Source organism: Mirounga angustirostris, unplaced genomic scaffold (genome assembly GCF_029215605.1).
Source record: "Mirounga angustirostris isolate CCGP_5_RB_7025 unplaced genomic scaffold, mMirAng1.0.hap1 SCAF_12, whole genome shotgun sequence".
NCBI lineage: Eukaryota > Metazoa > Chordata > Mammalia > Carnivora > Phocidae > Mirounga > Mirounga angustirostris.
The window spans coordinates 5,321,174-5,345,285 of record NW_026991720.1 but is presented as its reverse complement, the minus strand read 5'-3'; the positions used below and the strand labels follow the sequence as shown (position 1 = coordinate 5,345,285).

At 41.1% G+C, this 24,112-nt stretch overlaps 1 protein-coding gene across 6 annotated transcripts in view; it reads left to right on the top strand.

Moving 5' to 3' along the window:
• Positions 1–24,112, top strand: part of GALNT11 (polypeptide N-acetylgalactosaminyltransferase 11) — an 81,778-nt gene that overhangs the window by 31,005 nt on the left and 26,661 nt on the right. For 3 of the 6 annotated variants that reach the window (XM_064575709.1, XM_064575706.1, XM_064575705.1), the window contains 9 exons: positions 1,821–1,944; positions 3,664–3,830; positions 6,211–6,336; positions 10,365–10,614; positions 15,609–15,726; positions 17,250–17,402; positions 20,234–20,452; positions 21,711–21,815; positions 23,719–23,856. In XM_064575709.1, the coding sequence (XP_064431779.1) occupies positions 1,821–1,944; positions 3,664–3,830; positions 6,211–6,336; positions 10,365–10,614; positions 15,609–15,726; positions 17,250–17,402; positions 20,234–20,452; positions 21,711–21,815; positions 23,719–23,856 (1,400 nt within the window). Of the gene's footprint in view, positions 1–1,820; positions 1,945–3,663; positions 3,831–6,210; positions 6,337–10,338; positions 10,615–15,608; positions 15,727–17,249; positions 17,403–20,233; positions 20,453–21,710; positions 21,816–23,718; positions 24,106–24,112 lie in introns of those variants that run through there. The other 3 variants (XM_064575707.1, XM_064575708.1, XM_064575710.1) reach the window with 3 other exon arrangements.

Here is a 24,112-nt window from a genome sequence, read left to right as displayed (position 1 = left end):
GGGTGCCTGGGTGGCCCAGTTGTTAAGCGTCTGCCTTTGGCTCAGGTCATGATCCTAGGGTCCTGGGATCAAGCCCCACATCGGGCTCCATGCTCAGCAGGGAGCCTGCTTCTCCCTCTCCCTCTGCCTGCCTGTCTGCCTACTTGTGCTCTCTCTCTCTGTCAAATAAATAAAATCTTAAAAAAAAGTAAAAGTCTATATTACAGTCTAAAACCATGAAAAGTTAACTAGTAACAGTTAAAAATGTCAGTTATTGACAAAGACTGAAAGTAATCAGGTGATTGAGAATCCCTATTTAGGGGTATCTTAATACATGAAAAACACTGTAAAATGGAAGCAAAACATGGAATTTTGTTTTCATTATTATACAGCCAATAAGAACAGAGTATGCAAGGACACTAAATACTGCTTTAAAATGAAGTCTCTAGAGTTCTATCAGTAATGAAAATATTCTGTAAAAAAAAAAAATGTATTCCAGCTTTGAAAGCTCATAGAAAAAAGCATATTAAGAGGTAGTGTTTCCCAAAGTGGATCTGGGGACTCTAGTCATCTGTGGTCAAATAAATTGTGGAAGCAATGCATTCTGTATCCCATCCCCTCACACCTGGGTATCTGTAAAACAGTCAACATCATTAAAGGATCAGGACTATCCTTCCATTCCAAATAAAACAAAACAAAACCTATTGGACTTTCAAAATCCATTGTTTCTCTGGATTGTTTGACCATGAAATCCTTTTTTTCTTTTTAACATCTGTTAATGTCCAGTGGAATTAGATTTCTGTGACCAGACTTTGGGAAATGCTGGGACAAGGGAGTCATCCTGTGAGGAGAGGTTAAAGGTTTGATATGGGAAAGAGAGCGAAAAGAGACATTATCCTTCTATGTAAAGGTAAAGTTTCTGAATGTTAGAGCAGGAATGTTAAATTGTAGTGATTTTGATGGGATCTCCCCAGGGAATTTCTTGCCTTTCTTGACTATGAAGCTGATTAAAGTCTGGAATCAGAGACTTTGTAGAAAGGCTTATCAATAATCTCTATTTTAGGGGCAGGGCTCCTATAAAAACTTGGCTGTCGGGGTGCCTGGGTGGCTCAGTCATTGGGCGTTTGCCTTCTGCTCAGGTCATGATCCCGGAGTCTGGGATCGAGCCCTGCATCGGGCTCCCTGCTCCTCGGGAAGCCTGCTTCTCCCTTTTCCACTCCCCTTGTTTGTGTTCCCCTCTCACTGTCTCTGTCAAATAAATAAATAAAAAGTCTTAAAACAAAACAAAACAAAACTTGCCTGTCATTGGGACCTGTTGCCCATATGGGTTCTATAATCTATTGCTTTTATGGAAAAATAATCATTCTTTTATTTCTGTCCATATGTAAGTATTTTTCTTGAAAATATTCTTAAGATTATGGCTAGTGAGGGACGCCTGGGTGGCTCATTCGGTTAAGCGGCTGCCTTCGGCCCAGGTCATGATGCCAGGGTCCTGGGATCGAGTCCCACATCAGGCTCCTTGCTCAGCAGGGAGCCTGCTTCTCCCTCTCTCTCCCTCTGCTTGTGCTCTGTCAAATAAATAAAATCTTAAAAAAAAAAAAAAGATTATGGCTAGTGAGCAGGTATTTATGATTAAGGTATACCTGCTTTTTGAGCTAGACTGACAAAAATTTGACTCTTCAATTTACTTTTTTGAAAATGGAGACAAGTTAGAATTGAGAAACATGGCTATTTGGTTACAAAGGGTTAAAGTCAGGATTTTCTTAGGATCATAATATAACAGTAACTGCAGCAATCCTTTCCAGATTTAACATACTGACTGTAACTTCAATCTTTTGCAGGTATGATTTTTAATGAACGTGATCAGGAGTTGAGAGACTTAGGCTATCAGAAACATGCCTTCAACATGCTTATCAGTAACCGCTTGGGCTACCACCGGGACGTGCCAGACACCAGGAATGCTGCGTACGTTGCTCATTAGTTGATGCTGCTGCGTTTTAATGACTGCTTTTAGTGGCATTATAGTAAGTCGTGAGGATGGTGCTAATCAGTGCATTTAGGCTTCATTATTCAGGATACTGGAAAAATTAAGACAGATTTCCACTCTGTGACACCTGAAGCCTGAGATTGTACTAACAGAGTTCTAGAGCTTACTGTCTCTCTTGAAATTTAAATCAGAGGGGAAAGGCAAGAGGTACTAACTGCATATAATTAGATAACCTTCTGAGCATAAATTTGTTTGAAATGTTTATTGTATTTTTGGCAAAGGAATTAAAAATCATTGAAGAATTTCACTCATCTCACTTTTTTGTCTTTGTCATTTTTGTTGTTTCAAAGGCTTTCATTCATATGGTTGGTCAGTCAGTCATTCCACAGACCTTTTTTTTTTTTTTTTAAAGATTTTATTTATTTGACAGAGAGAGACAGAGAGAGAGGGAACACAAGCAGGGGGAGTGGGAGAGGGAGAAGCAGGTTCCCCGCAGGGCAGAGAGCCCGATGCGGGGCTCGATCCTAGGACCCTGGGATCATGACCTGAGCCGAAGGCAGACGCTTAACGACTGAGCCACCCAGGCGCCCCTCCACAGACCTTTTTAAGCATCTTTGTTTTCTAGACACTGTATTAGGTCTTGGAAGTAAGTAGAGGAAGACATAGTCCCTGGGATCACGGGGTTTAGGGTCTAGCAGGGGAGATAGATACGGGAATGGGTAATTGCAGTAGTACAAGAATGAGGGCTATGGTAGGAACTGGTGATGAAGTGGGGAACCGGAGACCAGACGTAAGGGAAGGCCTCCTAGAGGGTGCTGGCTGAGCAACGCGCAGGGGACTGCTCCTGTGCGAACAGACTGAGGCATTACAGTACTCGGAAAAGCCCTGGAACTGTTCACTACGGCCATAGTGGAAGAATGTCAGGAGACTGGAGGTAGCCAGGGCCCAGATGTTGGAATGCTTTGTATGCCATGCAAAAGAACATGGAATTCTGGATTTTGTTCTTTAAGTTAGTGATTTTTTATTATTGTTGCTCGAAGCCACATAACCCTTTTTGTCATTTTTAAAGATATTTATTTATTTGAGATAGAGCACAAGCGGGCAGAGAGGCAGAGGCAGAGGGAGAAGCAGGCTCTCCGCTGAGCAGGGAGCCCGATGCGGGGCTCGATCCCAGGACCCTGCGATCATGACCTGAGCCGAAGGCAGACGCTTAACGACAGAGCCACCCAGGCGCCCCCATGATCTTGATTTATATACTAGTTTACTCAAATCTTTTTCTATTACTGGGTAAGAAATAAAATTTTCAACTACAAAGTTTTATATTTCTGTTTCCTTTTGAATGTTCGTTGTGGAGAAGCGAACATTACATTAACTTATGAATACTGCATTAAAAACGTAGTGATTTCATACAAATAACACATTTTTATATAACCTCTGTACCAAAAAAAGAAAAAAAAATCATTTTTTAAATGTTAATCTAAAAATAAGCAGAGTAGCAGGTATTGGAGAGAGAAGTTATTAACAAACTGTAAAACTGTTGAGTGTGACACCACAATGTATTCTTAAGTGCTTTTTAAGAAACTTTTGTTATAATGTAGGAAAGAGGCTGAGCAGGAGGCAGTTAATATTTAGTGAATAATGACGTAAAACATTTGAGCCTTTTAAGATGTCACATTTTCTCATATGTGTCTTTACAGATGTAAAGACAAGTCTTACCCTGTGGACCTGCCAGTCGCTAGTGTTGTTATCTGTTTCTACAACGAAGCCTTGTCTGCCTTGCTCCGTACTGTGCACAGCGTCCTAGACCGCACACCAGCCCAGCTCCTTCATGAAATCATCCTTGTGGACGATGACAGTGACTTCGGTAAGGGATGTTGTAGCTGATACTGTGGGATCTGGGCTGTTGATCACGGTAGGATTAGCATCAGCAGCATCAGCTGACAGTTCAGACGGGGGTGGGACCCTGGTCCACACAGTTGCAGTAGAGTTAGCAACAAGTAAGTATCTGTTTGTTGATTAGAGGATAATTTTGAGGAAACAGCATGAGCTTTGTGATCTTTTTACAGACTGTGCTATTTTAAGTTTGGCCCTTGAAATTTTTCCCTTGGCGTACATTCTTAAAAAATGTTTATTTCAAAATAACTGTAGATTAGTAACAGTGGGTTACAAAGAGGTCCTGTTTCCCCTTCACCTAGTTTCCCCCATTGGTATAGTTAATGTGGTTACAGGGCAACATCAAAACCAGGAGTTGATATCGGTACAGTGTGTGTGTACAGTTCTGTGTCATTTTATCCTGTGTGTACGTTCCTGCAACCACCATTGTGGTCACGATAAAGACGACTCCATGACCGCGAAAATCCCCCTCGCGCTACCTTCTAATACTCACAGCCACCTCCCTGACCCACTCCATCCCTAATCCCTGACAGCCTTAATCTCTGTGATTTTATTTCTTTCTCTGATTTTGTCATTTTAAGAATGGTTGCATAAATGGAATCATACAATATGTGACCTTTCAACATTGGCTTTTTTCTCTTGGTGTAATGCCTTGGGCTTATATTTATCTAATGAGTCTGTTATATGAACTATCCCCAGATAAAAGTGGATTGCATTGAGATAGCTCTTAGATGATCTCTGAATGCCAGTGTTTTATGATTCGGTATTTATACACTTTTTTTTTTTTTTTTAAGATTTTATTTATTTATTTGAGAGAGAGAGAATGAGAGACAGAGAGCATGAGAGGGAGGAGGGTCAGAGGGAGAAGCAGACTCCCCGCTGAGCAGGAAGCCCGATGCGGGACTCGATCCCGGGACTCCAGGATCATGACCTGAGCCGAAGGCAGTCGCCCAACCAACTGAGCCACCCAGGCGCCCCTATTTATACACTTTTAAAAAATGTATTGAAATATAATCGACACACCGTTTTAGATTTGTTTTAGTTGTACAACATATTGATTCAACAGTTCTGTACATTACTTAGTGCCCACCACAATAAGTGTAGTCATCATCTGTCACCATTACAGTGTTACTACAACATTGACTATATTCCCTCTGCTGTATTTTTTCATCTCTGCGACTTATTTTGTAACTGGAAATTTGTATTTTATATACCTTTCTTCAGTTCAACATAGACCTCTTAAGAATGGTTTCATGTACACACAGAAGACTCTTTATGCTACTCATTTGGCTCTAAGCTACCTTAAGAGATAGGTTGTATCCTCATTTCATAGAGGAGGAAATACTAAGTAATTTGCTTGAGGTCCCATAGCTGTTAAGTGGTAGAGCTGAAATTAGACCCCTGGTCCACATAGGTCTAAGCCTTCTGCTCTTTTCATTACAGCAAGCTGCAGAAGTACATTAATAAATTGTATGCATGATAAATTGTATGCCAGTTACAGATTTTTCATTACTCAAGAGCTTATTAGCAACTCTTATCAACAACAGAATTGGTCTACCAGTTGAATATATAAAGCAAAGAAATGTACACTGAGCCCAATGGGAACAAAATGCTTACACCTTGCAAATATTGAAACAGCACAAGAGAAATTTAGAAAGGTTAATAGAAAACAAAACTTAATTTCAAAAATGAATAATTAAAAAGCCAAGATTGTGAGTCTGCATCAAATAGAAGACTGGCTAAGTACTAAATTATAGAATTTACAGTGGTGAATTTTTTTTAATCTGTATTTTGTTTTTCAGTTTATAGCTATTTTTCAAAGTGAAAACTCATGATAACTTAGAATGGTTTATCTACTAACAATGGAAAGAATTACTTATATGCTCTCCGAAGTTATGAAATTTAAAGGTAAATGAGCTAGAATTTTTAAAAAATATTTAGTGCCCTTGGAAGGTACTAAATTAATAAAAGGACCTATTTACTGCTGTTATTATATAATTCTTGGTAGGGGCAATAGAAGTTGTTACAACTATTCTGAAATGGAGTAACAGTAAATTACTTTGAAACAAAAGACACACCTCATTTTTTTGGTTTTAAATCTGATTGAATGCAGTCAGCTGAACATTCAGTCACTCAAGGTAAGTATTCTTCTTGGCTAGTGTTTCAACTCTTAACCCTTCATTTCTTTACTTTTTCTTCCTTACAAGATAAGTTATTATATTTTTTTTAAATAAAGCAGCAGAAGATTCTATATTTGATAATTTAAGCACCAGATACAATCTTAGAGTAGCTATAAAAAAAAAATCTTTGTATATGTCTCTTGTGGTTTTATTATGGGACTCTATTTTCAGATGATCTGAAAGGAGAACTAGAGGAATATGTCCAAAAATATCTCCCTGGAAAAATTAAAGTAATAAGAAACCCAAAGCGTGAGGGATTGATTCGAGGAAGGATGATTGGAGCAGCTCACGCTACAGGTATAACTTCTGCTGCTCTTCTCAGTGGGTGTTGGCAACAAGGGCTTTGTCCTTGGTCTTTCCTGATTGTGCTGAGATCTGTGAAAAGTGATAGGAGGCTTGTTCACTTTGGAAAGGGTTTCTTTATAACTCTACCCCGGTTGTCCCAAAACAGACTCCAAGGAGGTGAGCTCTAGAGTCCAAGCTGGTCTGTTTTCATAGTGGCCCTTATTGCGAATTATTGTTCCTCATGTAGGTCTGTATCTTGCTTACTTATATAAGGAGAAGAGTAAAACAATATGTAACTGAACTTTGTAATTTTTTTTACTTTTAATTTTTTTTTAAAGATTTATTTATTTGAGGGCGCCTGGGTGGCTCAGTCGTTAAGCGTCTGCCTTCGGCTCAGGTCATGATCCCGGGGTCCTGGGATCGAGCCCCGCATCGGGCTCCCTGCTCAGCAGGGAGCCTGCTTCTCCCTCTCCCACTCCCCCTGCTTGTGTTCCTGCTCTCGCTGTGTCTCTCTGTCAAAAAAATAAATAAAATCTTTAAAAAAAAAAAAAGATTTATTTATTTGAGAGAGTGAGCAAGCATGCAGGGGAAAGGGGCAGAGGGAGAAGGGAGAGGGAGAATCTGCAGCAGACTCCATACTGAGTGCAGAACCTGACAGAGGTTTCAGTCCCATGACCCTGAGATCATGACCTGAGCTGAAATCAAGAGTCAGATGGCCCTTCAACAGACGGAGCCGCCCAGGTACCCCTGTAATTTTTTTTAAATACAAAATTTAAAATATGTGTACTTAGACTGTTTGATTTGAGTTATGCCAATAATTCTCAAGTACAAATACATACCTCTGGTGATAATGCATCATGGTTTTTGTTGGATAAATGGACATAATGTTGAAAATTGAGTTACAGGGGTACCTGGCTGGCTCAGTCAGTAGAGTGTGCGACTCTTGATCTCTGGGGTTATAAGTTCAAGCCCCATGCTGGTGTGGAGATTACTTAAAAAATAAAATCTTTAAAAAATAAAATAAAAATAAAAATTGATTTATAAAACTATAAAGGTACTTTCTTTAAAATTCTCTCTCGGGGCGCCTGGGTGGCTCAGTTGGTTAAGCGACTGCCTTCGGCTCAGGTCGTGATCCTGGAGTCCCGGGATCGAGTCCCGCATCGGGCTCCCTGCTCGGCAGGGAGTCTGCTTCTCCCTCTGACCCTCCCGACCCTCCCCCCCTCTCATGCTCTCTCTCTCTCAGTCTCTCTCTCAAATAAATAAAAATCTTTAAAAAAAAATTCTCAATCCTTCTGATTCCATCGAAGATAAAGTCTCCATTACAAATTACATCTTTAAAACATTTCCAGTGTATACTCATCTCCCCTTAGAAAAAGAAAGAACAGGGGGGCGCCTGGGTGGCTCAGTTGGTTAAACGTCTGCCTTTAGCTCCTGGGCATAAGCAGGGAGCCTGCTTCTCCCTCTCCCTCTCCCTCTGCCCCTCACCCCTCCTTGTGCTTTCTCTTTCTTGCTCTCTCTCAAATAAATAAATAAAATCTTTAAAAAAAAAAACAACTGGTATCAAATTTAGTCTTTTGCAGAAAATATATCTGGTCAGTCCTCCGTTACCTGACCTTGAATCCATTGTTATTTCTTTTTGCGGTTGCCTTTGTAAGGTTAGTGATCCTGATTTTCATTTATGATCTTTTTTTTTTTTTAAGATTTTATTTATTTATTTGAGAGAGAGAATGAGACAGAGAGAGAGCACATGAGAGGGGGGAGGATCAGAGGGAGAAGCAGGCTCCCTGCCGAGCAGGGAGCCCGATGCGGGACTCGATCCCGGGACTCCAGGATCATGACCTGAGCCGAAGGCAGACGCTTAACCAACTGAGCCATCCAGGCGCCCTCATTTATGATCTTGATAAAATTTTCCTTTTAAAATTTTATTTAAGTTAAATGAATCAGTTTTAAAATATTAGGTGTATAATAGTGCAGGTAGTGTATGGTTGTGGCAAAAAAACCCCCCATGAAGGTAATTTGAGAATTCCAGAACTTGAGTTGGGGCCTTGTAGTGACATCTCCCACCTTCCCTGTCTGCCCCGTGCATCAAGATAACCGGTCACGAGGGTTTACAGTGGCTGCACTGCTTTGTCTGCCACCCTCCTGCACACCCGCTGGCCTACTTGCTGAGTGTAGGCGGGACTTCGTGTTTTAGTCTTTCTTCCCTCCTTTCTCTTAAAGCCACAACAAACTGAAGTAATTCACAGGCATCCAGTCTACAGTCATATGTAGAATGAATTCAAGGCCTATGATTTTTTCTTTAGAAGTCTAGTCAAATAAGTACCTAATGACTTGGCTGAGTTGAGATAAAGAGAAAATTGTGGGGAATGGCAAGATTATGCCATTCAAAATGTCCTGTTACATTATTACTGAAAGTTTGTATTTTTCAGATAACAATAGTTTTTTTCTTTATGGTCTTTTGGTCCTTGTTCAAATGTAGTTTAGGGTTTGTCAGAAGCAACTGAGGGTTGCAGAAGGGGAGGGGGTGGGGGGATGGGGTACCTGGGTGATGGGCATTAAGGAGGGCATGTGATGGGATGAGCACGGGTGTGTTACACGCACCTGATGAATCACTGAACACTCCATCTGAAACTAACGATGTACTATATGTTGGCTAGTCGAATTTAAATAAATTTTAAAAAATGAAAAAAGAAGCAAGCCAGTTTTGGGGAAGTCAGTCTCAGGTTCAGCGTAACCAGGTATAATCTTACTTCCTTTAGTTAAATCAAAAAAAGTAACATTTTTAGAATTAAGAAAAGCTATGAATACCTTTTCTCCTCAAAGGAACCTTGATTGAATTGACTTCACTTCACCTTGAATAGTGTATAGGCTGAGCATTTTGCCTTTCTGTATTAAAGGACATCTGGTGAGCTTTCTTGCCTGAGGTATTTCTGCTATCATTAGTTGAAGTAGGATGCATCTTATTAAAATAGGTGCTTTTAAGGAATTCATAAAAATCTATATTGATGCATTTCATGGATAAACCTTTAGAAGAAGAATAATGCCACCTGGTGATGAGATTCTAAGTTTCTCAGTTGCTAAGAATCACCATAAAGTTATCAAAGAAATTTGGAATTATCAAAGAAACCCGCACTTCTGCTCACGTTTATCAAAAGGAGTTAAAAATGTTGGATAAAATCGTTATGATTTTTATTTTACTAGCTAGAAGAAAAGCTATCCCATTGGCTCACGAGAGCCGTTACAGCCAACCAGGTTGGGGAAAGGAAGGAAAGGCGGCAAATGGAAGAAGAAATGAGCATGTGGCCATTGAGTGGTGACTTCAGAGGACAGGGGAGCCCATGTCCCTGGCATGGCGGAAGGGGTACATGGTTCTCGCACTCCTGAGAGAACTGCTGTGTTGTGGCGATGGTCGATAATGTGGTCATGTTTCTGAGTCACCAGTGGAAACAGTTAATGTTCTCTAGCCTCTGTTCACTAAGGCAGGGAAATGTATCCTAAATTTAGAATTTTTTTTTTAGAGAAGGGGGAGGGGCAGAGGGAGAGGGAGAGAGAGAATCTCAAGCAGACTCCCTGCTGCTGAGCGCAGAGCCCAACTCGAGGCTCGATTCCCAACCCCAAGATCATGACCTGAGGCGAAACCAAGAGTTGGACGCTTAACCGACTGCGCTACCCAGGTGCCCCCAAATTTAGAAATATTTTGATTGCGGTAAGTGTAATAATAACTACACACAAGTGGCCACTGTCCCTGCACCGCACCCCATACCTTTCTGTCCAACGAACAGAATTGTTCCTGTGAGACTTTGAATCTTTTCACTGAGGAGAATCGGAATTTACGTGTACATGTTTCTCAGTCATAGCAGTACAGTTGAGGCAGAATTCCTGGCTAAAAGTCCTCCTCTCTTCCTGATTGGCCGTAGAGTAGTGGAATAATTGTTGGGCTGGAGGGGTGGCGATTATATTTCATACCATGTGAACGCGTCGTCTGACCGAACTGGCGGCCATACCTCAATGGAGGGCTGGTCCTCTGTTTGCCTCCTCAGGAGAAGTCCTGGTGTTCCTGGACAGCCACTGTGAAGTAAACGTGATGTGGCTGCAGCCCTTGCTGGCTGCCATCGAGCAGGACCAGCGGACCGTGGTGTGCCCTGTCATCGATATCATCAGCGCGGACACGCTCGCCTACAGCTCGTCCCCTGTCGTGCGGGGAGGTTTCAACTGGGGTCTGCACTTCAAGTGGGATCTTGTTCCCCTTTCTGAGCTCGGAGGACCAGCAGGAGCTACTGCACCAATAAAGTGAGGTTTCTCCTCTAGATTTGAAAAGTTCCTGTCAGTACTTCTTCAAAAGAGAATCCGTTCTTCGCAGGGAGCGGAAGTGTTGGCTTAATTTGTCCGCTAGAAATTCTTGAGTGCTCACTGAATTTTATATGCTGTGCCAACTCCTAAGGAAAGATTTGTGAATTCGGAATTATTCGTGTCCTCAAGGATGTATCACTTAGAAGGGCAGACAAATAAGAGCAGTATCTTGGGATAATGGTTGCATAGGATAACGGTGTTTTTTATGCTGACTATCATGGTTTATTGCCTTTGTCATCTGCTTACCTTCAGTTCTTTGCTAGTATGAGTGGTGTTGTGAAGAACATTTGCTATATAAGCCTTCTCTATAATTAGGATTTTTAGGATGGATTCCTGCTAGTACAGTTAAAAGTCACAGTGTAGAAATTATTTTCAGTTCTCATTCATATTCTCAATGTTACAAATCTGCTTATATATTATTTATTATTTTTTGTTTTAAATTTCTCGTGGATTTCAGAGAGGTTTGTCTGTTTCTACTTTTTAACATTCTTGGACCTACAGTTTTGTTTTTTTTTTCACTTGTGACAAAATAGCATATATAAAAAGTACACATAGGTATGTATGTATTATGCACACAATTTAATAAATGGTTATAATAACATCTGTGCAGTTACCACCCAGGTCAGGACACAGCACCCAGATGCCCTCTGTACCCCTGTTCCTAGTCACAGCCCCTGGCCCTAGAGCTGTCATTACCCTGACCTGGTGATCATTTCCTCGCCTTCCTGGAGTTTTACCATCTCTGCGTGCATCTCTAAACAATATAGTTCAGTTTTGTCTGTTCTTGGACTTGGTATAAAATGAAGCCATTGGACTCATTTTGTCTTGCTGCTTTTACTCAACATTGCTTTAAAAAATTCATCTGTATTACAGTGTATGGCTCTACTTTATACAGCAGTGAAAGAGGATCATGTTCTATGATATGTTCTGTCCAAACTTACCCAGTTTACTGTTGGAGGGCAGGTTGGGCCGTTTTCACTTGTCTTTCTTTAATGTCACAGATGGTGCTGTGACCAGCACCGTTATTCCCACCTCCTAGTTTAAGAAGAAAACTGCCTGGTTGTGGGGCATGCCTCTTTTTACCTTTAGGAGATGATGTTTTCCCAGCACTTCAGGTGGCTCTGCAGTTGGCCTGTGGGGACTTGCCAGCTTCCTTTCATCTGACCCAGACTTGGAGGGAGACCTCGGCCAGTTCCTGGGGCCTGATGTGGTCTGCTGGCCGAGCGGGGCCGTCTTCTGCTCTCTCGTGCTTTGTGTGAGAATCTGCTGCAGCTCCTGCTAAGTTGTGTCAGAACCTGACACTCGGGAAAGCAGGGCTGCATCTGGGGACTGTCCGTCTGTGTTTCTGGTCTCTACAGCCGCTCGTCCTGTGATTGGAGGCAGGCAGCGGTGACTCCATTTTGTCCTCCCAGCTGTCCGTGGTGCTCTCTGTGACAAGGTAAAGACGCACCGCGCAGGAAGACGGTGCCCCGGCTGCTGCTCGCTCTCTGCGTTCGTGCTCCTGCCAGTTCTTGCCTGTTTCACCGTCTTTGTGGGCGTTGGTTGTCATCGTTTAATTTTTAATACTTTTAATCACAAACATGTATTCAGTAACAAAATAGTATAGAAGAACTTTGGATGAGGAGTGGCTGGCTCCCTCCTCGCTCCCTGTTCTCAGTCCTTCTCCCCAGAGGCTAATTCTTATCACTTTTTATTTTGGGTCTTCCATTTATTGCTTTTTTCACTCTAGATGAATAACCTATTCCTCTTTTCAATGTCAAACTGACTTTAGGTCCTTTCTGTGGGCAAAGTGAAGATTTTGTTCCTCTGTGTCACTGTCTTCTCCTCTCTGGCCTGGTGATGTAGTGTGCACGTTTCTGTTGGTAGCGGGAGAAAGCGGCACTCGAGGACTGGGACAGCACCATCTGACCCTCCTCCTCGCATGGCGAGCACATTAGTGCCCCTTCCTCCTCCTGCCGCTTTCCCCCACTTTTCTCCCAGTTCTTCTGTGAGTTCTCTCACTTTTGGGATTTCAGGGTTGCTAACTTCTTAAGGTGGATGTTTAGATTTTTAAATTGTTCATCATTTTTCCTTTCCTAATACAGTTATTGAAGGTGATAAACTTTCTTCTAACCATGGCTTTAGCTGTATCCCACAAATTACTATTTTTTGTGATTTTTTTTTTAAATTTTAAAAGATTTTATTTATTTGAGAGAGAAAGAGAGAGAGAGAGGAGCATGAGAGGGGGGAGGGTCCGAGGGAGAAGCAGACTCCTTGCTGAGCAGAGAGCCTGATGTGGACTCGATCCCAGGACTCCAGGATCATGACCTGAGCCGGAGGCAGTCGCTTAACCAACTGAGCCACCCAGGCGCCCTTTTGTCATTTATTTTAAAATAGTTTCATTGTGACGGTTTTTCTGACCCATAGGTTATTTAGCAGTACATTTATTATTCCCCAGGTATATGAGGATTTTATAATTGTGTATTCCTAGCTTTTCACTGTGATCAAAAAATATTCTGTATGGTTTTAATTCTTCGAAAATTGGTGAGATTTGCTTTGTGGCCAAGCACATGAGTAATTTTTGTAAATGTTCTTTTTGTGCCTGGAAAATTTGTATTTTCTGTGGTTGTTAAAAAATGGGATTCTATATCAATTCAGTCAAGTTTATTATATTATTCAGATATTCTGTACTTTTGTTAATTCTTTAAAAAACTATGGAAGCATAGTTGACATGTAGTGTTATATTAGTTTCAGGTGCACGACATAGCAGTTCAGTGGTTCTGTGCATTACACAGTGTGCACCGTGATAAGTGTAGTTACACTTGTATCAGTTATTAAATATGGTATATTAAAGTTTCTCACTGCAATTGTGTATTTGTTTCTCCTTGTAGTTCTTTATCTGTTTTCTTCATATGTTTTGAGGCTGTCTTCTGTCTCCATAGACGTCTGAAAATTTGGAGTTATTAAATTATTAGATCTTGTGAATGAAACCATTTATTCTAGACTTTCAGAATAGTAAAACTTTTGCATTATAGTGACATTAATATGGCTATTTTAGCTTTGTTGTAATATTTGCATCGTGTAACTTTCCTTTTGTTGTCAGTCTCTGTGGTCTTCTGTTTCGATGTGTCCCTTGCAAGGAGCATGTAGTTGCTTTTGTATTATGATTTGTTGCTAAACCAGTGTGAAAAACTTCCTTTTACTCCAGTTGATTACATTGAATATTACTTGTATTTTGTGCTTATGATTACAGTGGCACTGTGGTCTTTTCTTCCCCTTCCTCTCTTGCTTTCTTTTGATCTTGAGTTTGGATTTTTTATTATTCTGTTCCCAACTGCCACCCCATTATTAGATGTTATATGTTCTTAATACTACTCTTGTAGTGATTACCATAGAGAATACGGCGTACATTCTTGCAACATAATTTGGTACTTCAAACAATGCAGGGTTCTGAGAATGTTCATTCTCCAGTTTATCTCCCCTCAGTTTATATTGTTGAAGTGTGTGTGTGTGTTTTAACCCTACAAGACATTTTTTATGTGGCCATTATTCATCTAGGTTTACCCACATACTTCCCCTTTTATTTTACTCTTTATTCTCTCTGCATCTGCAAACTTCCATATGGGATTATTTTCATTCTGACTAAAGAAGACATTTTAAATGTATTTCCTTTGGCTGGACCTTCTGGTGATTACTTCTCTCTGGCTTTTTGTAAAAATGTCTTCCTTTCACGATTACTTTGAAGTATAATTTTACTTCATACCCATTTCTACGTTGGTGGGTAGATTCTTGGGGCTTTGAAGGTAATCATTCAAGAACCACTGGCTTCCACTGTTTGGTGAGAAGCCAGCAACACTCTTATTTTTGAAGGCAGCCTCTCATTGGCTGCTTGAATTTCTTCTCTTTGTCAGAAGGGTTTTTCAGATATGCATAAATTTGGTTTCTTTTTTGATTATATCTAGCTATCTGCCAAATTTTGCATCTTGTCTTTTATCCTTGCATATATTGAGCAGTTATTTTAAAGTCTCTGCCTGATAACTACATTATTTGAAACCCCTGCACATCTGTTTGTCTTGTAGATTGTTTCTCTTGTTTTTCTTTCATGTGCTTTATCTTCCTGATTGCCTGGTTATTTATTTGTTTAGTTGCTTATTTACTTTTGCTTGGTGGCGGACACTGTCATGAAAAATTATGGAAATACATTCATACCTGAGATGGTGTTTTCTGCCTGCAGAGAAGTTTTGCTTCACTTCTAGCAGGGAGCTTGGGACGCTGAAATCCACCATCACCTTAACTCAGTTTCAGGAAGTGAGACAGCTGGAAGCTGAGCTTGTGTCTCCTTGAGGGCCAGGCTCCTTCACATTCTCTCATTAACAGTCGCAGTCTTAGCAGTATTGACGTTTTGGGCCAGATCCTTCTCTGTTGTGGGCGCTCTGTTGTGCATTTTAGAATATGCAGTAGCGTGCTCGGCTGCAGCCCATCAGTTGCCGTAGAACTCCCTCCGCCCCCATTGTGACAACTAAAAATGTTTCCGGACATTAATGAAATGTTTGCTTGGGGACAGAATCATCCTGTTTGAGAGCCACTGGTCTAAGTCAAAGTTTGTCTGGTCTCCCCTTGGTAGGCTCTGGAGTCCAGTTTTTATCCCACTGTTCTGTGAGACTGTCAGAAGGAATTAATTCATACCTCTTTCTAAGAACAGTGTTATAATTTAAAAAGTACTTTTGATGCTTAGAAAAGTAGCCTTCATTTGCCAGATATCTAGTATATCATTGGCGATCTAGGAAATTCAGTTACGTGGCCCAGCTCATTCCCTGATGTTAGATAAAATGTTTCATAATGGTTAATCTGGTTTTCATTAGTGATGTTACAAAGGTGTGCTGAATTTTTTTTAAAACAAAGATGATAGATAATTGGCTGTGTAGAATTGGTACAGTAATTATTTCCTTTTCTAGGTCACCTACAATGGCTGGAGGATTGTTTGCCATGAACAGACACTATTTCAATGAACTTGGACAGTACGACAGTGGCATGGATATATGGGGAGGAGAAAATTTAGAAATATCATTTCGGGTAATTTTTTCATCTTTAACTCTGTGTAGTAGAATATAATTTTCATCTACAATCTCATATTTTCTGTCAATTCTCTTTGATTATCTTTGTTAACAAATTGTCCTTAATGAATACTACTTCATCATAATCCGTGATGTGGATAATATCCATTCAAAGGGTGGAAAGTATTTAAGCAGCTTTATTTTATAAGAATTTGAAAAGGATGTAGTGAATGGTTGGGTATAATTTCAGCTGTCTAAACGTGCATTTATTTTTTTTTAAAGATTTTATTTATTTGACAGAAAGAGACACAGCGAGAGAGGGAACACAAGCAGGGGGAGTGGGAGAGGGAGAAGCGGGCTTCCGGTGGAGCAGGGAGCCCGACGCGGGGCTCGATCCCAGGACCCTGGGATCATGACCCGAGCCAAAGGCAGACCCTAACGACTGAGCCACCCAGGCGCCCCTAAACGTGCATTTAATCTAATTTTGTTCTTTGTCAGTTTATTAATCTTATTTGTTAACCCTAGACACATATATTTAGGGTGATTGGATTTCCTTGATTGCTCAAGACCATCCTGGTTCACACCTCTTCTCCCAGGAAAATTATTAATAGTTCCCTATCCCACTTTCAGAAGTAGCTAGCAGAATCCTTTACATATACAAGTCCGTCCAGCCCGAGGAAGGAATCAATCTTTCGTAATTGGGTCTCTTCTCCAGCTGCAAACGTTGGGAAGATGGTGGTATAGGTGGGGTCTGGAACTCCGGGAACTGGGGGTTGGAGGACAGTCTTTGCCAAGGGCAGAGTGAGGGCCCGGGAAAGAAGGCGGACCTCTGCGTACTAGCAGATGTCCTCACCTCCACTTCCCAGCTCCTGGGCTGCGCAGCAGAACCCCCACAATATCACAGTATGTTGTGCATTTGTCATTTTGTATTTTCGCAGTGTAATGACCACAGTGTTTTTAAAAGGTAGTTTTTCCTACATAGTCTTTAGAATTTTAAAGTTGAAAGAAATAATAGATATCGTTAGTTCAGTCCTATTTTGGACATAAGGTAATGGTGTCCCACAAAAACTAAAATAACCATATAAAGTAATCCAGATGGCCAAGCAGAATTTAGACGAGAACTAAGATCTTTTGAATCGTAATAGAATTATTCAGTATATTTCATTATTCCTGTATATATACATGTTATAAGAAAGTACCAGGAAACTGAGATTAGAGTACCAGCCAGTAAGCATTCTTTGTCCTTAAGTCCTGAGGATCAAGTTCCTTGATCTGTTAAAACAGCAAAGTACATGGTAAGTGCGATTTTAGACACAGAGTAGTAAAAGAATATTACACTTTTTTAGAATTTAGTTTCTTTTTAATCATAAAGACATATTTTTTTTAATGTACCCTTTGACTTTCTTGTATTTGATAGTTACATAAAACATCTTGCAAAGTCTCATAAGCACCTATTTAATAAAGATTAATTTCAAGAAAACACATACATTGATTTCATTGCAATGCGAGGCAACTATTAATACATATTTTGCTCCTGACCAGATTTGGATGTGTGGAGGTAAACTCTTCATCATCCCTTGCTCTAGAGTCGGACACATTTTCCGAAAAAGGCGACCGTATGGTTCTCCTGAAGGCCAGGACACCATGACCCACAACTCCCTGAGGCTGGCACATGTTTGGTTGGATGAATATAAGGTGAGATTCAGTTACTGTGTTGGAAGGGGCCACTAGGCTGTTGCTTCTTTGCAGACGGCTCTGCTTACCTGTCTTTTCACTCTGGCATGTTTCTGTGGGACGGCCATCCCTTTCTACATTTCTTTTTCCTCTCATTTTTTTGTTGTGACCCTTTTAATTTTCCAAGTGACCACTCTATAAAAGGAAATACAGCTTAACATCAGAAGAAATTCTCTTTTCAGTGTCTTTGTTCCTCTGACTCCCACAGAACGTGGCTCCTTTTCTTTGCTCCTTGGGCTTCGCTGTGTCGCAGTCTCACCACTTCCCCTGTTTAATCTGCACATGTAGTGTTCCTTCCCACTTTCTCTTCTGCTGTGATATTTCCTTTGTAACATCTTTATTGAGGTATAATTCACAAGTCATTTTATCACCCCAAAAAGAAACTCCATATCCTTTCAACCATCACTCCCTAATCTCCTGCAGCCCTAGACAACTACCTGTATGCCTCCTGACTCTCTAGATTTGCCTATTCTGAACATTTCCTACGAACGGAATCCTGCAACACATGGTCTTTTGTGACCATCTTAGTAAGCATGATGTTTTCAGGTTCATCCATATTGTACCATGTAGCGTTACTTCATTCTTTTTTATTGCCAAATAATATTCCATTGCGTGAATACACACTATCCATTCATGAGTTATGAGAAATGCTGCTGTGAACATTTGTGCACAGTTAATTTTTTTAAACAAGCGTTTGAACATCTACTATATACCAGGCTCTGTGTTGGGTTTTGGGAGAGTCAGAGATGGCCGAGGGAAGGCAGTAACTTCACATTGTGCAATACTGGGCGTGGAGGTATGTGCCATGTACTGTGGGGAGAACATCACTACTTGGTTTTGGTCATGCTCCTGGCACACTGCAGGTCTCCTCCCTTCTCCCCCTTCTAGACTCCGAGTTCGTTCTCCGTGTTCCTCAGCTTTGAGTCACACTGTCTCCCAGCAGCTCTCAGAAAGTGGTTCACAGGCCCATGTAAATCCTGGCCACCATTTCAGGAGGTTTGCCAGGGCAAAGCTGTTTTCATAGCCGGATAATACAGTATTTGCCATTTTCACCATGTTGACTTTGCACTGATGCTGCAAAGGCACCTGAGTGGCAGGAGTAATTGTGTTGAGTCTCGATGTGCTCCAGGTGCCGTGAGCACGCGGAGTGCGCAGAAGGCACCTTTTTTTTTTTCAAAGATTTTCATTTATGTATTTGTCAGAGAGAGCGCACAAGCGGGGGGAGCAGCAGAGGGAGAGGGAGAGGCAGGCCTCCCGCAGAGCAGGGAGCCCGATGCGGGGCTCGATCCCAGGACCCTGGGATCCTGACCTGAGCCGAAGGCAGACGCTTCACGACTGAGCCCCCCAGGCGGCCCAGAAAGCACCTTTGGCTGTAGACCGAAATACAGTGCTCGTTTCAGGGGAAGATGTGTGCAGTTGTTTGAGTTGTGAGCTGAACTAGTCACTTTTCTCCATGGAACACTTTTTATGTAAAAGAATGGCTCACAAACCATGGTTATTTATATTTGGATATTTGGCAGACATTCTCAAAAACGAACTAATAACTTAGCCTCTCACTTCAACTGTGATAGCATTTGTTGTAAGTGGAAAACTTGTATCCATCCCTGTGAGCTTGATGGCTTCCAGTACTTAAATGCTTATTTGATGAGATTAGGAATATTTATGAATAAAACATTTTATATTATATAATGACATTTGCCAGTATTTGGAACTTCACAACCCAGGGAGCAGTGTTTTCCAAATGACTAATGCATGATGGTATACAAATCTTGGATGGGTAAAAAAATCCATTCAAAGAGCAGGATAGAGCAGTAAATTTTAATGCAACGGTACAAAAACCTCAATGATATGATTTAAAGATTAGTTACAATGTGGAATATGAAAAGTTAGAGTTTTGGTAAAATACCAAAAAAAGAGGGGCACTTGGGTGGCTCAGTTGGTTAAACGAGATCAGGTCTTGATTCCAGGGTCCTGGGATCCAGCCCCGCATTGGGCTCCCTGCTCAGCGTGGAGTCTACATCTCCCTCTGCCTGCCGCTCCCCCTGCTCATGCTCTCTCTGTCAAATAAATAATAAAATATTAAAGAAATATGTCAAGAATAGCCGTAATTCTCTGAAACTGCTATTAAAATATTCCTTCCAAAAAAAATTCCATTTTAAACTATGTATTTTCATACACTCATATTTTTAAAAATATATTTAACCAAACAACATGACAGTAACAGGTTGAATGCAGAAATGAGAATTCAGCTGACTTCTTTTTAGCCAGACTCTGCACGTGTAAAGCTGTAAAACTGTGAAGCAGTGTCACTGTTCTCATTACATTTTTTGTTGTTCAGAGTGCGTTTATGTTGATGGGTAATGAGTTATTTTTAATGAACTAACAAATGTTTTAGCTTTTCATATGGTACATACCAGTAGATGCAACTCACACAAACAGAAGCTCCTTGGAGTCTTCATCTTTTAAGATTCCAGAGTCCTGACGGGAGTCCGAGAACCGCCAGCCTCAGCGTCACCTGCCTCGAGTCTGAGATCATGTTTTACATGTTTGCCGTTTCTGAAATTGGGATGTATCTTAGAATTTAAGATGTCTTACTGTCAGTGATGGACCTAACTGTGTGAAAATTTTATGTTGACATTTTTTGGCAAAATCAAGAAAACACGGTCATGAAAAATATTTTTGCTGATAATCCATTTTTTTTTCAGTTCTTTAAATGTCAGGTATAATTGGTAATACCCATTTTAAACAAAAAAGCTATTCTCTTATTTTTCACTTTTCTTTTTAAAATTCAGGAGCAGTATTTTTCCTTAAGACCTGATCTGAGGACCAAAAGCTATGGAAATATCAGTGAGCGTGTTGAATTGAGGAAGAAGTTGGGTTGTAAATCATTTAAATGGTATCTGGATAATATTTACCCAGAGATGCAGATATCTGGGCCCAACGCCAAACCCCAGCAACCCATTTTTATCAATAGAGGGCCAAAACGCCCCAAAGTCCTTCAGCGTGGAAGGGTAAGGAAGTAATATCATCAGAGTGTTTGATTAAAAGTTGTATGGTATAGTAAATGACAGTTTAGACTTCAAGTATCCTTTTAGTGATAGACTTTGGCTTGCTTCCATTGTATTCTTTTGGTGGGACCTTCCTCCACTCAGGACCTTAGAAATGTTAATATCTTCACTGTTAATGTTAACATCCTTCACCTGCAGCGGTAAAGAGCGCATGACTTCTATAAGATTGTGCTAGCTTCCAAAAGGATGGATATAAATGTGAGCAGACCATTAAAGGCACTGTGAGTGAGTATAAAACTCGTTTGGCAGAGACCAGTCCCAAAAGGAAAACAAAAGGAGAAATGGGGCCGCTCTCTGCTGTTGGACCGAAGCTCTGGAACCGGCTCCAGACAGCAGGTGAAAGATGGCGGCATGGCCTTCCGGCTCCAGCCGCTGGGCCGAGCGCTCATGTTTCTGTAGATGCTCCCTTTTGTTTCTGAAGGAGTTTCTTCACAGTTCTGTATCATGTTTAAATTTTAGGAGTCTAGTCATAAAATCATACCTTTTTCCTGAATCGCTTCTTAGAATTTGCTTTCTGAAAGTGTAGATACTCTGATTGTTGCCCAGTTTTCTTTTGTGTTAAGAAGTTGCTCCTTAGTATCGTTCATGATGCCATCTTTCCTTCCGTGATTGCTCACTAGAGCTTTCTCCTTCCTCTTACGAAATTAAAAACAAAGTCAAGGTGTTCTCTTTTTAAGGAAAAATGCGTATCAGGTTTGTCCATATAGTGGAAATTCTTTCCATTCTTGCCTCGTACATCTAAGCTCCTTTAACACTCACAGTAATCCTTTACCCAAACTAGATACGCTCTGTTGCTTTTCTGTGTCTCACCTCTGCAGTTCTTGATCTGTGTTTATCTCAGTTTAGCATGTACATTACATTCGGTTATGTACTGTGTGGTTTGTGCCTTTTATTATTTCCTCGATTTCATTTTAAGGTTCTTTAGGGCAGAGATGCTTTAATTTCCTTTCTCCCTTATAGTAGAATTAGTAAACCTATATCTTCAGGTAGAATTTCTACTTGACACTGCTTGCATATTTTGTTAAAGTTGCCTATAACCTGGAAGTCTGTTGTGATACCCTTATGTACTGAAGCTAGAATTTAGGAATTAAAAAATGCCTCTATTTTTATGACCTTTGAAATTCATAGCTTTGGAGTAATATTTTCACATTATCTAGCATTCTAAGGTGTCTTCTGACAAGAGCAATCTCTCCTTTTACAGCTCTATCACCTCCAGACCAACAAGTGTCTGGTGGCCCAGGGCCGCCCAAGTCAGAAAGGAGGCCTGGTGGTACTTAAAGCATGTGACTACAGTGACCCAAGTCAGGTGAGTCAAGTCTCTGGACTCAGCCAGTCCTTGGAAAGTGTCCTTCAGGGAAGGGAACTTGCTGGAGGTCCCTGAGGAGGGGACTGGAGGGGACCCTGAAGATTTTAATCTGACTTTCCTTAGATGATCTGGTTTAAGTTGGGAATGACTTTAGAGATCATGCAATACAACTGTTTTTGTCTCCTTTGTATATTTTTCCTCCCTTTGCTCACTATTTGTTAGAAGTACATGGAAAGCCTGAAAGCTCCGTGAAGGTTAGAAGAGGCAGAGGAACTTCCCCGTCCTTCTGGGCAAGCACATTAACTCTGCGAGAGATGAATTAATATCTTCTGTAGAGTTTCCTCTGAAATCACATTTCTGTGAGTTTTAGTAGTCCCATCAGAAGAAACCACAACAAAATATCAGTTCATTTCATTCACAGAATCTTTTCAGTGGTGTTAAAGTAGACCTAAAAATAAGCAAAAAACTTACGTGGGTTTGGAACTATAACTTCAGACTGACTTGTATCTGATAATGGCAGTCTAATCCCCTAGTTGAAGAACCTCATGCCTCTGTGGTGCTGAACACACGTCATGAGGAGGCGATTTTGTGCTCGCTTCGGCAGCACATACACAAGGAGGTGATTTTCATTTCTACTTGAGTGCTGGGGATGGTGTCACTCAAGATTAAAAAGGATAGATCACGTGTGTCCTCTGAAATTTCATAGAAGACCTTTTATTTCTAGGGGAGCCTGCAAAGGATGGAAGATGTTGTCCACACCGGAAAATAGGATCTAAAAGGGGTTTTGTGCTGTGTCTGGGTCTGAGAGGTATCAGGGTCGTGGACACTCTAGCGATGCTTTGGTGGTTTCCGTCACAGTGGGATGAGATAGTTGAGATTTGTTCCAGAAAATGGAAGAAATTTGAGGAGATGGAATTATACTCCTGTTTGTTGGGATCACATAGATTTGTACTAATACTGTAACCACCAGCCACCTGGAGCTCTTCACATTTAATTACAATGAAATTAACTATTTTCCTCAGTCATACTAGCCACATGTGGGTCCCATGTTGGACAACATAGGTTGTAAAACAGCATTGTTGCAGAAAGTTCTGTTTATAGAACTCTTCATGTTAATGAAGACAGCACACATACATTTTGGGCCTGGGGGCAGAAATACCAATGAGTAAAATAATTTGGAGACAAAAGTGTATTCCTTGTAGATTTAGTGAGGGTGCAGTTTGGAAAATAAGTTATTCCTCGCACTTGTCCAGTTCAGCCAATTTTAGGCCTTTGACCTGAAGATAATCTGAGAGACCATAGAGAAGACTATCCTCAAAGATCTGCACATCTAAAGAAAACCCTGCTTCTGGGCCCTCTGATGAAATCATCATCTCAGCCCAAATGCTGTCGTGATCTCGGATTAGAGTAGAACTTTCCCCAGGATGATGTAACATAGTGGCCCCCCCATAGCCCTGCCCAGCAGAAGAGGAACCTCTGTGAGCGAGCGCCTGTGTGCTTCTGTCCACAGGCCCGCGGGGCACCTCTGGGGCTGTGCCATCCAGGGATGGGCCCCGGGGATGGAGAGCACTGTGCGATTGTGAAGTCCTAGAACTGGAAAATGTCTACAGTCATGTGTTCAGTTACTTCAGTCAGTTAGGTTAAATTCAGCGAACAAAAGTTCACCACTGATTTCGGTTTCTTCCTGGGATCACACTTCATTTTCCTGTGTTCGGTTCCTTCCATTTTCAGATAACGGCGCTGATGCTGCCTGCGTGTGACTCAGGTTCGTTGGTCTTTCCCTGCTCTGAGGCCACCTAGAATAACCCCGTTCTTCTTCCACAGATACGTGACCTGGGGTGCAGTCTGAATTCCAAAATCTAAAGCGGACCTTGGAGTTTTGATCTTTGATTTTCTTCCTTAGATTTGGATTTATAATGAAGAACACGAGTTGGTTTTAAATAACCTCCTTTGCCTGGATATGTCAGAAACTCGCTCGTCAGACCCACCACGACTCATGAAGTGCCACGGGTCAGGAGGATCCCAGCAGTGGACCTTCGGGGTGAGGAGCTTGCTAGTGAGGATGGGAGTGTGTGAGGAGGCAGGCAGGGCTAAGGGTGGAGCATGGCAGATGCACTCCTCGTTTACCTTGTAGAAAGTAGTTCTGAGTTTGTAGTATCCCTTAGGTAAGTAAAGCATCTTGAGATATTCCACACCTCTTCTGGATTTCTGTATCCTCTCTACCACATTCTGGCAGCAAGGTTTTTAAATTAAAGCAATTAACTAGTGGTGTATTTTTCTTGCTACCTTTTTTCCAG